The sequence below is a fragment of the Amia ocellicauda genome, chromosome 4 (genome assembly GCF_036373705.1).
Source record: "Amia ocellicauda isolate fAmiCal2 chromosome 4, fAmiCal2.hap1, whole genome shotgun sequence".
NCBI classification, from domain to species: domain Eukaryota; kingdom Metazoa; phylum Chordata; class Actinopteri; order Amiiformes; family Amiidae; genus Amia; species Amia ocellicauda.
The window spans coordinates 29,390,751-29,405,814 of NC_089853.1; the positions used below are offsets into that span (position 1 = coordinate 29,390,751).

Consider the following 15,064-nt stretch of genomic DNA (forward strand, 5'->3'; position numbering starts at 1 on the left):
GCGCTGGGAGCAGCTACACGGGAGCTCCGTCCGCAGGAGCACAGCGCTGAACCGCCGCAGCGCACAGCCGCCGCCACAGCGCCCTGCGTGGACCCGGACAAAGAAAGTGCGATCTGCTCACTTCGGGTCAGGTATGATACCATTACTTACTATAACCCGCACGCTCCGTCGGCCCCTCGCAGGCTGGGTATCGCGGACACGTGTGCACCAGACGGCCACCCGAAGTCCTTACGTAACGTTTGCTATCGAGATGTGTTGCGGCGGCTATTGGGACAGCCTGGCCGGAGTCGAGCCAGCATCGTTACAATAGACCCGACTCCGCCATCCGCCGTGCAGCGCCGCGCAGCAGGTAACGTGTGCTTCTGGGTGGCACAGGCCGCTTTCTAAACTCGCCCTGCAAGGGTTTTAGTTCTGGGACGACTTAAAACGTAAACTGCGTGTTGCATATTGTAATTACTGTTATTATGTGGTGCACTACCATCGGAATTGTATAATTAGGCAAAAATAAACAATATTACTACTTCAACCTTTCAGCAGCTCGGTGGATTGTGCTCGGCAAATTTGCTTGGTTGTGGGAGACCGTTATAACAGCCACCTAATCCTAAATAAAACATGATTATTATTGCTCTCTGAATACAACTCATATGGTTTACTAGCAAGCGTTTAGTCAGTTAAGATGGTTTATGATCTATCCCTGTCTTGTTTAGCTCTCTTGCTATTATGTTTGTAATGTTGTATAATGTATATTGAAAGTTAAAATGATGCGTGTGTTGATCTCGAATAAGCTCTTTTGTGCTCCAACTCCGTCCATTGTTAGTGTGTGGCAATGTTGACCAGACGTGTCGTTCTCGTTTCATCTGATTTTCATGTCCCACGTCTCGACAAAGTCGTTCGTGATCCACATCGGCGATTGAGCCCCGTGTGTTTGTTCCTGTGCACCGGGCGGGAGATCACAGGTTACGGTGTTGCGCGCTGTCCAGTCGGGGTTGATGATCGCTGGCGACGTTCTCGCAACGTTGTAGCGACGTGATATTAGCCGGGCTGCGACTTGCGGAGAATATGGGGGAAATTACTCTGAACGGATATAAACCCTATCTGTTTTGTTGAATTACGAAACCGCAAACTTATTTTGGTTCAGAATAGGTTTCAACACGAACTGTCTAGTATTAGAAAGGCGGTCGTAATGACTCGGGTGGTGCAGTGTGTGCAAAGTAAACGCAATCAGTTTGTAGCAGATGAAGGATCAGATGCAGTGTTGGAAGAACAAACCCAGTGAAGGTCCCCATCGCTTCTGGGTGAGGGTGAGACCTTGATCGTTGTAAGGAAACCTTCAGACGTGTTCTAGGAACCAGACCTACTTCAGCCACAACCAATATGTTCATTTGCATTGCTATCACACCGCCATCATCGGGTTGCTTGTTCTTAAACGTCTTTTATTTATATATATATTTAATTAAGTTTGAATTTCTGGCTCGTTTACCAGCCAAGTATTCAGCAAAACAGATGAAGTTTCTCAAGTGATGGATGGAAATCACTCCCGGAGTTTGTCATGAGGAGTCTCAATGTGGGAATGGGGGTCCGGACATCCCCAGCAGCTTTGAGGTTATTGTAATAAGTTCCTAAAGCACAATCCCATACTTTTACAACAGTGTGTTTAAAACCACTCGCGTGTTTTTTTGCAAGGTGAGAATAGCACATTTCGTATTGATTGTAACCCAAGACTATGAGGAACACTTGGAATATGTAAGGGACAGGGTATTTTACACACTGTGCTAAACGTGTGTCAGTATTGGGATCGGCCAATATCTTGTCTGGAATTTCGTCATCTAAGTGCATGGATAGAAGAACGTGTAGGCTATTTCTTGCGAATGATATTATGCATCTAGTTGCATCATTTGCATCGTTAATTCTCCAAATGAAACCTAACAAGACCATAACAATGACGGTGATTATGATAACATCTCAAATCCAACTGATTTCTTTCCCTTGAGAACCCACATCCATGGTAGTTTAAAAGCTAAACCTATGTACTCCTTATTTTATTACTGTGCAGTTGTTGTATAACACTAGAACGTCCATAAGTCAACAGCGTTCTGTGGATAAACAAACGTGTTAGTGCAATGAGTTTAGCCTACTATATATACATGCATACACACACACACAGCAGTTCTTTTTCATATGGCCAGTACTATACATTTCATTAGTCTGTTTAGTAATCCTACCCCCAGATTGTCAGTGAAAAACTGTTTTGTATGTGCACGTTATGTCCTTTCTATTGGCTCTTTTTGCTACTTTATTATGCAAAAGGGAAAATCATTTATTTGACATAAAAACATTGGAAGAACTTTGTTCCACAATCTGTGTGCTGTATAATTTAGTATTGTTATATTTTGAACAAAACCACCTCACTTAATACAATATAGCTCAAAAGGACAGATGCAATCAGAATATTACTTCATAGAATAGAGAAGGTACCTTGCTGGGAAAGTATTTTGTTTGCTACAAATCATTATTTCCAAATGAACAATGCTCCACATGCAATAGAAAAACCAAACTGCTCAAAAATGCATATAAATGTATCAGTCTTGAAGATGTTAAGGGTAGGAAGTTTCTTTACAGATGCTTGTGTGTGGTCTGGGTAATTTGCTGTGACGCATTAGGACTCTGCAGTCCTTTTATTTGTCTTTAAGTCTGATTCGGCTCCATTTATTTTAATGTGCTGTCTACCCACTTAAGTCCGGATAAGCCTTTATAATATTAATGTTTTATAATAACAATGGCATCATAAAAAGTTATTTTCTTGTTGCAGTTAATATCCAATAAAATAAGAATATTGAAAAAGTTGAGCCTTCTTGTGAATTAATGGAAATCATTTATTTTTTGGCCAACTTTTTTGTAATTTGTTTTATTTAAAACTGTTAAATCTGTTATCTGAGATCGAGTCCTGTATGAATAACTATGAATTTCTTAAAATGTTAATTATAACTACAAAGGCATTGTAATGCTACACTTAATGCCACTTTCATTCTCTGAACACAAGGCAATAAACGCAGCGATGCTAAAGGACAAAGTCATTACCTGCTAGTTGTATTAAAGGGGTAATGACTGAATTCACCCTGATGTTTGTTTTTGGCTTTCTCCTTTCAACGAAGCCTTGCTTTTTTTTGTGGAATATAAGGTCCTATGAGGCCTCAATTCCAAATCAAACCAAAGCTGATGTTTCATTTTAGGGGTATTTGTCTTCACTGTGTTCACAGATTGGCCATTGCGAAACTGAAAGCACAGGCAGGGGCTGGTGGACAATAGTTGTGTGGGTTGGATGCCTTTGGACTGTAACAGCTGGTTTCACAGACCTCGATTAGCACTAATTTTGGAGTACTGTACCTAAAATAACATTGAGTAGTCCAAGACTAGTGCTAATCTGGGACTGTGAAACCAGCCCTAAGACTATTCTGTAAATTTAAACGAACATTTTTGCACTTGTTCAAATTCATCAGTCACAATCGATAACATACCGTTGTACAGAAATGCAAAATACAAAGATGGCACAGGCCCTGGAACATTTCAGGGTTTTATTACACAAAACCACATCAGAAAGACTGCAGTTACACGCATTCAGAACCTCACTCAGGGAGTCATGGTAAAAAGATCTGCTGATTACAGTGCATTGATAATAGCACTCTGGGTTAAGGATTCACAACAGCAAATGCATTCTGAGGAGCTAGAAAAAAGATCCATTGGTTACCTACGTTGCAAATATCTACCAGTGTAGCATTAAATAGACACATTTGAACCCCTGCTTAACTTGTCAATTTACAGGTTAATTGTATTTATGTCCTATCTTTATTGGTTTATTTGCTTGTCCATTATTTTGATATTTACAAACCAATCTAAACACATTGAGTTGAGCACATGGAGTTGAGCAGTTTAACCTAAGCTGTTTTAATAAAGAAAAAAACGCAGTCAGCTTACCACACTGCAGACATGGTTCAAAGTCAGAAAAGCATGTAAAGAGTTAACTCAAAAGTCCATACATATTCATAGCGACAAGTTATGTTTATGAAAAGTAACGTAAAGTATGCATATGCATGCATTACAATCTGGTCTGGTTTACTTGCGTCAGTCCTTGCTCAGTGCCAAGGTTGTTGCTGATTATCGGTATTGTGCTTCCAGTGCTCCACAAACTTATTTAAACAAATGGTGCTGTACTGTATAGTAGTAGTTAATAAACAATACCAGGTGGCATCTATCTATAGTATCTAGGATGTGTCATTTTCCTTAATTGCACGCTTTTATAGATGTATAGTTGTACACCCTGCCATTTAAGTCTAAGGTTAGGTCTGTTACTGCCGCAAATAAATTAAGTGTAATTAGAATAGTATATTTTAAAGCAGTGTTGCACAGTTGTATCTCACTAGAAGTGAGGAACTGTGATGGTTTGAGATCTTGTAAAAGGGGCTCCATTCCTGCACTGAACTGTGAAGGGAACATGAATCCACCACCCAACTCCTTAAATTCAGGCCATCCATATGTTCCCCAACCAGATTCAAATTGACAACATACAAATCTTACCCTTATGAGGGAGACCCTTTCCTGGTGACCCCTTGAAGTATTTGAAAGAGTACCACATCTTGCCTGAGGTTTAAAAAAAAATAAAAAAAAATCCATATCCACAATATCTTCAAGACTGCTCAACTAACCCTCCTTTGTCTTTCTAGGTTAGTGATGAGTACTGGTGGATAGGACCTGTGGCTGAAGATGTCTACTTCAGATTCTGACTGTTCTATAGACTGGCTGGCCAGTGATGATGACAATGACAGTGTGTTTGAATCAGACTGTGACCGAGTGGGGGCTGGGAGGACGTTGCCCTTACCTCAGCGTTTGTGCCACACCGCTGACCCACAGGACCCCCGTACGACGCAGTCCAGCTGCATGCCGTCAGAAGCCAGGCGTAACAGTGGCCAGGAAGAGGGAAGCACCAGTCGGTGCGCGGACAGCGACGGGTCCAGTGAGGGAACCCTGTCCAGCTGCGAGGAGTCCTGGGGCCGGAGCCGAGACAGGCAGCCTCTCTCGGGGCGGCAGGAGGAGGCTGCTACCTCATGGTGCTCGTCTGCTGAGCAGTCTGGATGTTTACTGAGTGAGAAGCCAAAACATGCGCGGAAGAGGGAAAGGAGCTCGGGGGAGCTGGAGCACAGGGAAGGCGCACATGCTGGCGAATTGGAGAAAGATGAGATGTTTGCTCACAAGGTGAGACTTGGAGAGTGACTAATATTTAATGAAGTCAAAAAATAAATGTGAGGGGGCAACACAGAAGGCAAAGAGTGGTGATGCTGGCAGCTCTTGCTTGTGTTTGTTCAAAGTAGATGGAAGCCAATCTTAGAGGAAGAGAATGGTCCAGGAAAGCTCCTCCGAAAGACGAACTGTCAAAACGGTGAAAAAAATATATACCTATATCAGGAGAGCAGGCTTTAAATGACCCCGATTGATCTCATGTTTGTGACCTTACTGGATTTTAGTGTAAAGCTGTTCTTTGTCCAAAACCATACATGCATACCTGATAACGCAGATATGCCGGAGGTATTGTGGTGTGTGTTGGCACCATGGCTGCCAGACGCAAGCACCTTAAAACAAACCGTTAAACAAGGCTCCTCTTTGACTTGAGTGTCGGGACTGGAAGGGCCCAACCTAGACAAACACTGATAATATTAAAAATGTTCACGCAGTCCACATTTCACCTGCACATTTCGGACAGGGTTTGCTTATGAAAACACGTTGAAGTAGATATAGTAGATTTCCTGGTAATTCAGTGGTGTTTTACAATACACTGCTTTGGTAGGTGGAGGGCTCAGGGATCCTGGGGAATTCCAACATATTTTCTTTTCATTGAGGCAGTCTTAGCCATAACGGTCTTCCTTCCTCTCATTATTATATATAAAAATAGTAGAGCCTACATGTTCTACGTTTTTCTGGTAAAGATTTACAAAGTGGGAATTGTGACTGTAATTTGGAAACCAAAGATAGGATTGCTGGCGATCAGGTCTACTCTAATTAATCCTTTGAAACTGTCAGCACCATGTGACATTACACAGAGGAGCTGCTCTCTGCTGCCTCCCTGCCATATAAAACATAATGATAACCCATGGCAGAACTGGTTCAGCTGCCCTGAGGAACCGCCGGCCCCAGAGAGCGAGTTTCCAGTTGTAAACAGCCTATTCTGTGTTATGCAAATCCACAGTTATGCAATGCTTCACATGGCTGAAAAATCAAATCCTCATGCTTACATTTAATTTTTTATTAACCCTTGGTATTATTCAGTTATGGATTATAGTATTTTGATCCTAGAATGAATATGAAATGGATCAGAGAGAGTGAGGTTCACTCAAGGTGGCTTTGTTTTCCCACAGAGAAACGGTGCTGGGGTCATATTTCCCCACTGCTTCTTTCCTGGTAGTTCTTTTAGGTAAACTGAAGAGCACAAACAAGCTGAGAGATGTTAAAACCATTATTATAAAAACATGTCACTTTTGGTCTTCTTTGAAATTTGTATGCTAGTTTTAAGTTATTCATTACTTTTTTTTTTCTTCCGTTTTCGTAAATGTTTCAACACATTAAAATGGCACAAGATTTTGCCTTGAGCATTTTGTATAGTACCTTTTGTTAATTTTGAAGAATAGGGCTCTGTCATTCATCATTGGGAAATCCAGAATTAAAGCAAAACAAGAAGGTAATTTAAGGACACGCTTGTCAAATTGATTTATGTAGAAAACCTACAAATAATACTTGCTTGTGTGTTCTCTCTCCTTCACAGTGTATGGAGCTGCAGTGCTACATTCACCCACTGTCTGCAATCCTGAACGGCCTGCAGTCGGGGAGATACAGACAGCGTAAGTCTCCTTTCTGTACATCATTTGGCTGCACATGATAGTCATTAAATATTGGGTACATTCTGGTTTTAAACTTACAGGAAATTTGCCCTGGACTTGGGAGAAATTCTGCTTTGTAGAGCAGTACACCAGGGTTGAATATTGCAAAAGTGCAGATGCTTTTAAAACTGCTTTCAGGGCCTTTTCTCATTTGTATAAAATGCTGTTATTATGATATGCCTACTTTCTGCTGACTTAAGTTCATTTTTGTGGAAAGTATTTTGGTATATTATCACTGTACAGATATTGGGTATGAAGAGGAGCTATGTGAGAAAGGGCTATTAGGGTCTGTAATCTGTGACTGTACAGAAAGGCACATATGGTTTTTATTCCACCATTCTTGTACAGGAAAGGGCATACAAATTGCAATAACAACTCTAAATACTATTGTGAATAGACCACGATTGGTATTTTTGTTCGTTCTTGTTCCTGCATTGTGCTCTTGAATGACTACCTACAGTACTCATTCTCACAGACTGTGTAAAGAAGAGATAACTATTTCCTGCCATTACAATAACATCCTCTTTGTACCCGATACGATGTGCCCCGTAGAATGGAAAAACCCAAAAGCACAGATAGAAACTTTGAAATGTACTGTGCAACTGGCGATAACATGGGATGTGAAAACCAGATTCAGATGTACCCACAGATATGTGGTGAATGACTTGGCTAGTAAGTAATAGGGGAAGTGACCCAATTAAACCCACCAAAAGTATTACGTTTTCTTATAAACAAGTGAATTTCTTCCCAATAAAATGGGTATTAAATCAAATATTAATCTCTCATCTAAACACTTGTGGTAGATTTTGTCATAAATTGACTAAATTTAACTTATTTAATTGCAAAAGTGAAAAGTCCGGAGTGGGCTTTTAAGGTACATATGTACCCTTTAAGGCCACATGTGTCCCAGATAAGCCCACAAGAGTTCTAACAGTAAATACTTCAAATTGTATTGATTAAGCACTTAATATTGTACAGATTATTGACCTCAAATAACCAACCTAACCAATTAAAATTGTATTTGTATATTATCTGAGCCTAATTTCCATCACATGGAATTGTTGCACTTGTAGAGGCAGTTTGCTCTGCTGGGTGTTGGGGTTGGGGCCGGGGCTGCTGGGGCTGTGGGAGTCTGCACAGGTGCTTCAGAAAAAGGAGCCTGGTTTGTGGACACTTGTCTGTCCACCCGGCTCTGGCTCACAGGGAATATTCCAGTGCTCTCAAAGCTACCGATTTTGTTTTCTGGCTTGAGAGCAGTGGAAAGCACAAAGTTTCGCATGGTTTTCCTCCTTTTAAATTGTGTCCCTGTTAACACAGGACTAGGTCCCTTTTGACTAGGGATGCACCGATCGATCGGCCACTGATTAGTATGGAGGTGTTATGGCAAAAAATTATTGGCTGTTGGCCAGTTGCTTTAAAATGGCCGATATTTCTGTCTGATGGTGCGGCTTTTATTGGATCTAAGCATCCGATTTGTTCTATTCTACTTGTGTACTTCTAACAAAATATGAATGATGCACATGAACTGCAATGCAGTTCCCCCTCGACCTGCTCTCGTTCTATAGGTCAATAAATAATAGGAAAATATTGGATATCGGTATCGGTCCATAATTTTCATATTGGTGCATCCTTACTTTTGACTTCACCAAACACTATCTTGTCCAGTGGCTGGAGGATGTGGGTGAGGTGAGATGGGAGCCGGAGAAGCACAACCCCATTTTCTCTGGCCTTGGTCGCAAGTGCCAGAGAAATATCTGAAGCATGACTGTCAAAAATGTAGACTCTTGGCAGTCCCATGTCAAAGATCTTTGACAAAAACAGCTTCTCAAAATACTATTGAAAATCCATCCATGATCCTCACGAAATTCACAGCAAGCTTCCATCATGTTATTGCAGTCCCTGAAGTTTTTTCTCTGCCTACCCATTTTGCCCCCATAATGAAAATAAGGTAATTAGTTACATTCATGAATGAAAAGGATGTATTCTGAGTAATATTAATTAATGTATTTTTATTATGAGGTACAATGGGTTCTGGGGTTAGTGGGCTTATTAAGAACAACAGTGGTCCATGGGAAATTAACCTCAATTTTATATTGAGTTAATGTAAACCTGTAATATCTTTGTAAAAAAAAAAAAAAAATGTATTTTATTTATTATAACTTAGACCATGTTTATTATTGTTGGTAAAACAAATTCAATTATTCTGCTTTAAAGCCATGTGCTAATAGGTGCTGTTCCTTTTAAGCCCATATGACAAAAACAATTAAATTAAGATTATAATAATTGATAGAACATTAAATTATTTTATCTGAAGAAGCTTCTAAAATGTTTTTATGTACTATGGTCATCAACAGTTTTTCTCAGTTGTTGTTCTACTGCATCTATCTGTGTGACCATCATTCTGACAGTGTCTTGCTCTGCAAACTCATGAAATCCTATATTTTCAAATACAAAATAGTGCTTTTAAATACCATGCAAACTCATCATATAAGGTTTAATTTGATTTATTAATCTCTTAATTTGACAATTCTTATCAACACTCACCAATTTTGATCACCAAATTGCAGAAAAATTGCTTCTTGGGAGGGCCCCTCATAAAGCAAAGTTTTGGGGTGACTTCTAAAAATGCTGCTGCACAAAGTCATATATAACTCAAGAACAAAAATGTGATTGCTCCAAATGAAAAGTAACATGACTAACAACTTTGTGCATTTGCTCTGAAACCGATCATCCTTCTAAAATATCCTGTCTTTTTTGTATTTGAAAATAAAAGAGCAAGTGGGCTTAATTGGGTCACTTCCCCTAGATTCAGGCTGGATAGAATTTGCTTGACTGTCAGTGGTTGGCAGTGATATTTTTTTTACGAAATATCACATTTAGCCAGCAGCATGAATACATTGTCACTCATCCAGGCCCAGTAGAAAACCAAAGTCATCTCCCTCCAGGTGAGATTGATGTCAGTGAAAGACTTTATAGTAGCTTGTGCTTCTCTTTGTGCATTCATGCTGTAGGGGAAGGTTTGGGTGTAGTAGTTTCAGAGGTCAATAACCTAAAAAAGAGTGAAGTCAAAAATGTTAATCAAATCATAAAAGTTCACAGTTGATGAATTAAATATAGTCGGATCAATCTGATTTCATGTGCCATTGTTGATTTAAACAATAAAACTCTTGACTTGAGCAGACTCCCAAGGTTTGCAACTTGTATTAACAAGCTGCCGGAGAGCTGTTAACCTTCTCAGTGAGATACACCAGATATTCCTTGTGACGCCACAAGAAAGGAAAGGCAGTGTTTCATCTGGTTGCTTTAGCTTTAGCAAGTTCTGTGCCAGGCACAGTAAAGTAGCGGGGGGGGGTGTATTCATATCCTTCCAGTTGCCTCAGAGAAAAGGATATGACTGTACTTGTTAAACTGTCACATTTAAAGACAAGTCTTTCCTATTGTAATTACTGCCAGACACTTAACTTAGTGTACATTGGTTAAAATGTATATATTTTTTGGTTGTTTCAGATATGATGTTAATATAAAAGTGAAACCATGCCTGTGCCACTGCAGAATTCACATTAAATTCTTTCTTCTCTCTTTCAGGTTTAAGCAGTTTCCAAGAGAGTGTTGCCATGGACAGGATTCAGAGAATAATGGGAGTTCTGCAGAACCCATCCATGGGGTAATTATCCTCGCAGGTTTCCTTAGTGTCTCTCGGGTCGTGCCTGCTTTAGTCGGCAACCACAATTTCAGTAAAGCTGTCCTACAGTGATTCACATTTATGGGCGTGCAACAACCTGACCAGCAACATAACTTGCATCAAGCCTGAAGGTTTGACAGTGTTGGACTGCTTGTTTGCCTTTTTTGGTTATTAATGTCAGTTGCCTTGTGTTAATTTGGGGCAAATGGTCAAGTGGGTATTGCATTAGTCTGAGAATTTGTTTCTTGGAATAACCTTGGATCCAACTGATTACCTCTATTGATCTGAAAACGCAATGGCTTTTGACGTCAACCATTCAGCAAAAAGAGGTCCATGTTTATTCTAAAACTATAGCAAGCCACAATAGAAAATCCTCCACTGCACTAAATAGCAAAACCAGCCCTAAAGAGAAGAGAGCGTAGGGGAGAGAGTGTTGTCTGAGCTTATGAACGTGGTGCTGAGAAACCAGGGACAACCTCAAATCCATTGACACTGTAGCGGGGGGGGTAACAAATGGCTACCAGCGACCATATAAACTTGTCTGTGTGCCCGTGCTGCATGACCTCACTTTTTTGACGGGGATCTAAACTGGCCCTGCCACAGACAAAGCCCAGCTAATGTCGACTCCTCGTGCCAGCTGCTCACTTCATGTGCAAGACAAAGAGGAAGGGGGGGGGTGAATAAATATCCGACTGCCTGCTGGATTGTCATGGGGGGGGGGGGTTGCTACTATCATTGTCACGTTTCCTCAAGTGCTACAAAAATAGGTGTCAGCCTGGAGGAGTGAAATGGTGGAGGGGAATGAAATTGACTTTTTAAGCAGTTATTGTTCTGCATAATCTGTCACAGGATTTCAACACATGCTGCGAGCACAGCAGGTGGCCCCTTGCCATGTGATGCCTACTAATTCCAATTAACCATCTGTCTTCGAGTAATTGGAATTAATAAGCATTGCGGATAACTTGGTCTTGAGATCCCACCTTAATGAGTTTCTGGAAGACTGCCTTACGTTATTAAAACTACTCGCTTAAGGCTGCAGCGACCCTTTTGGCTCGGCTTAAAGGCATATTTTAAGCATCGATTAGTTGAACCATCACTTTCCCACGTGCGCCGTAGTATCCTGAATAAATCCCCCCCGGCCCTGCATTCAGTTCCATTCCTGTCCTCTGGTACCAAAATCTGATCTTCTCTATACTTGCTGGACAAACATTGACATAGATAAACTAGTGTTATTTAAAAAGAACAGGCCCTGAGCTTTAGGTATACTTGACCAATGTGTTTTTTTTTTTTTTTTTTTGGTAAATTGACTCATGCAGTGTTATGACTAACACAGTCACTCCCACTGTTTCTTTGAGGAAAAGCTTGGATTAATAACATGACAAAGACATCAGTGTTGTTTGACAATAGATACCTGATGCTATAATGCCTAATGATGTTTAATAAAATGCTCAAAACTAACCCTGCTTAGATAATGCAAACTGATTTGAGACATTCTAAATGTGCTTGTTATCATTAGCACTAAGATCCTGCAGTGTGGTGGGGGCCCGAGGCTGTACGATATCTGTTCTGTCTACACATTATTTGGCATTAACGCAGATGCCTGTACATGTGCACTGTTGTGAAGAGGTGAAACCACTCAGTCCTTAGTCTCCCCCTCTCTGTTTGCCTTGCAGGGAGCGATATATCAACATCATTCTGCAGGTGGAGGTAATGCTCAAGAACTGGTTCCCTAATGTGAAACCCAGAGACCAGCATCTAGGTGATAAGACTGAGGAAGCCGCTCCCTCGAAGAAGCTGAAGGTATTTGTGTGTTAATAAGTACCGCAAAACACACACCTTGCATCACTCTAAATATGAATGTGTAAATGGCAAGTGCAAGCATACAGTGGTTTGTGAGATCCCTTTTGTGCTTCGTATTGTCTGATTTCCTCTGGAGAAAGAAAGTATAAATTGTCCTTCCCATTGCATGGCTTCAGTGTACAAAAAAGTCATATTAGAGAGCTTGGGCAAGTCGCACAATTAAAAATTCCTGGTGGCCTTTCACATGTCCACCACACAGTCTATTGGATATTACCTTCATTATCACAGGCTTTGTTGTTAAATACTTTATGTAAGTAATCACTGCTTTGAAAATGAACATTCAGCTACAATTGCCCTTGACAGACATTAGCTGAAGTCAGAGCTGATCGTAATTAGCCAGGTTTCCCAGATAGATGTATTGATCTATTTGAAGTCACACCAGACACCACTCACTGTTCTGCCTACTTGCAACATTATTGGGAAGTCAGAAATTCACCATTTAAGTATTTTAATGCTTCCTAATTATTAAAATGGATTAAAATCATCTTACATTATCTAAGCCTTTTATTTGTTCTGAATTAGATCTCATTACCCCCCTATGTTTAAAAAAATGCTTTGCTCAACATTTTTGGTTAGGATTTGACAACTTCATGAATGTGGCTTTTAATGAAATTGGTGCCTGCATTTTTTGTTTTTTCCCGGGAAAAGCACAATGCATCTTTTCATATAAATAGTCGTTCTGACAAAGGGTTTATGGTAAACAACTGTTTCTTTTCAAACCCACAGCTGTCTCCGGCCACTACAGCTCTCAATCTCCCAAAGGCGACCTCGGCCTCTCTTAATGTTCTTCCTTCAAGCAACAAAGCCCACAGAAACAATGACCTGCCTGTGACGGGCGCTTTTTCTGCCACTAACTTAAAATGGCTGCACACATCGCCCATCTGCACCCCCTCTGTGGAGCTGGCCCTGGGGCGCCTCAGACACAGAGCTGGGCCCAGAGAGAAAGACGTAATGCAGGACAATGTGGTGTCATCGAGCACAGACGTCCAGAGTGACGCAATTGCCACCCGCCCACCGCTAGGGAAGATAAATGCCCCCTGCCTGGAGAGACTGCTGAAATCCACCGAGAGCATCATCTCGCACAAAGGCACCAGGGGCACAAAGGAAACGAGCTGGTCTTAGTACCTGAAATCTGCACTGCATTTCCAAGGGGTGGCGTCCTTGAAGTGACCTCTGAAGCGAGACATCGATGCAGTCCAGTGCTACCAATAACAGTCTGCAGCAGAGTTGTTTTGGAAACCCATTCCAGCCTTCTAAAAAATGAATAAAGAAAAAATAAGAACCGTAATGTATTAGCTTTGGGGGTTATCCCTTATTAATCTCCTGGAGCATAGGGTGGTGATAAAGTAAACTACATGTCCTCATGAGATCCCAAGGTTTGTTTCCAATGTTGAGTTCAGTCAGTTGCACTTATGTTGGACTTTATAATCACCTTGTGTATGTAGGTGTGTGAGTGCGTATGTATATGAACAACAGATTACATTGCATTTTGGGGTTTGAAGCCTTTGTTTTATTTTATGTCCAAAGAGTAAATGGTTTGATCTATCATGAGTGAAATTAGGATTGATCTGTAAGAGAGGATAGCCTCTGAGGGGGCTGGGGGAGGGATGAATATCTATAGAAGAAGCCATTACTTTCGTAAGGGAATGGAAAGTTGAAGTAATGGGTGTTCTGGGAACACCAAGATATTCAGATTTTTATATAAAAAAAAAAAAAGACTAAAAAATGACAAGTTGTCCACAATATCCTGATAGATTTGGTATGAGTGTGGAATGCAAGATTTTGTGTGTGTGTGTGATAAATTCAGCTCCAAGAAGCGTAAATGATGTGACTGTTACTTCATATTTAGACTTTACTTCTAGTTAAGATTTGATACAACATTGCTACCTCAAGCTGGCACCATGTCAAGGTTAATCAAACAACAAAAAAACAAAACCAACATCTCTTCAGCTCTTTGGGTACAAGCCCATGGTTGCTATGGCTGTTCAAACAGAAGACACAGCTGGGGTGTTGTTTTTCCAACGCTGACTGGTGCCATTGTGAAGAATGTGAACTACAAATTCTGAGTCTCTTTCTGGGTCTGGGCAAATAGTGCCTGCAACTCTGATGTTGAGCTTTGCCTGTAAGGTGGATGTGATGGAAGAGCACCCTGAGATACCTGTACCTCTGAAGGACAAACACAAATCCAGGAATCTTTGAACTCTTGCCATTTTCTGTATTGCAAGTAAATTATTAAACTCTGCCAACTGTATTCTGTGGTCAAGTGTACAAATAACATTTCTGTCAGTACAGGCTGGACAATGTATAACTAAGACCAGCAAAGGGGAAAAGGTATTACGATGTGTAAATATTTTGAACAATGTTCCAGGTTGTTAATTTACACTACAAAGTGGCCTATATAGTGTGACATTTTATACTTTCAAAATAAATGTGGTTATATTTGTTTGACGTACAAGACTTTTACTTTTATTGATTGGATTCGGTAGTTGCCTAACTGAGGAGTTTGTCAATAATTACTAGGTGGCGGTTGTTGCCAAATAGGTTAAAAGTTAAACCAAGTTATTCCAACCTAAACCACTTCCCATTTCTTTTCAGCATT

General features: G+C 40.7%; 1 protein-coding gene across 2 annotated transcripts; it reads left to right on the forward strand.

Annotated features, from left to right (window-relative positions):
- The first annotated feature begins 12 nt into the window (after nucleotides 1–12).
- Nucleotides 13–14,920, forward strand: ciartb (circadian associated repressor of transcription b). 2 transcript variants are annotated; one of them, XM_066701799.1, is made up of 6 exons: nucleotides 13–131; nucleotides 4,719–5,247; nucleotides 6,809–6,884; nucleotides 10,509–10,587; nucleotides 12,279–12,405; nucleotides 13,192–14,920. In XM_066701799.1, the coding sequence occupies exons 2-6, from the start codon at nucleotides 4,759–4,761 to the stop codon at nucleotides 13,585–13,587; spliced, it is 1,167 nt and encodes a 388-aa protein (XP_066557896.1). In that variant the 5' UTR covers nucleotides 13–131; nucleotides 4,719–4,758; the 3' UTR covers nucleotides 13,588–14,920. The 2 variants fall into 2 exon arrangements, with proteins under 2 accessions (XP_066557896.1, XP_066557897.1); XM_066701800.1 differs by lacking the exon at nucleotides 13–131 and adding an exon at nucleotides 162–349.
- Nucleotides 14,921–15,064: the final 144 nt, after the last annotated feature.

Excerpts from the sequence above, each read along its gene's own strand:
- ciartb (XM_066701799.1), top strand. The coding sequence starts at position 4,759 with ATGTCTACTTCAGATTCTGACTGTTCTATAGACTGGCTGGCCAGTGAT. Across the intron at positions 10,588-12,278 it reads CTGCAGAACCCATCCATGGG|GGAGCGATATATCAACATCA; the intron begins GTAATTATCCTC and ends TTTGCCTTGCAG. Across the intron at positions 12,406-13,191 it reads CTCCCTCGAAGAAGCTGAAG|CTGTCTCCGGCCACTACAGC; the intron begins GTATTTGTGTGT and ends TCAAACCCACAG.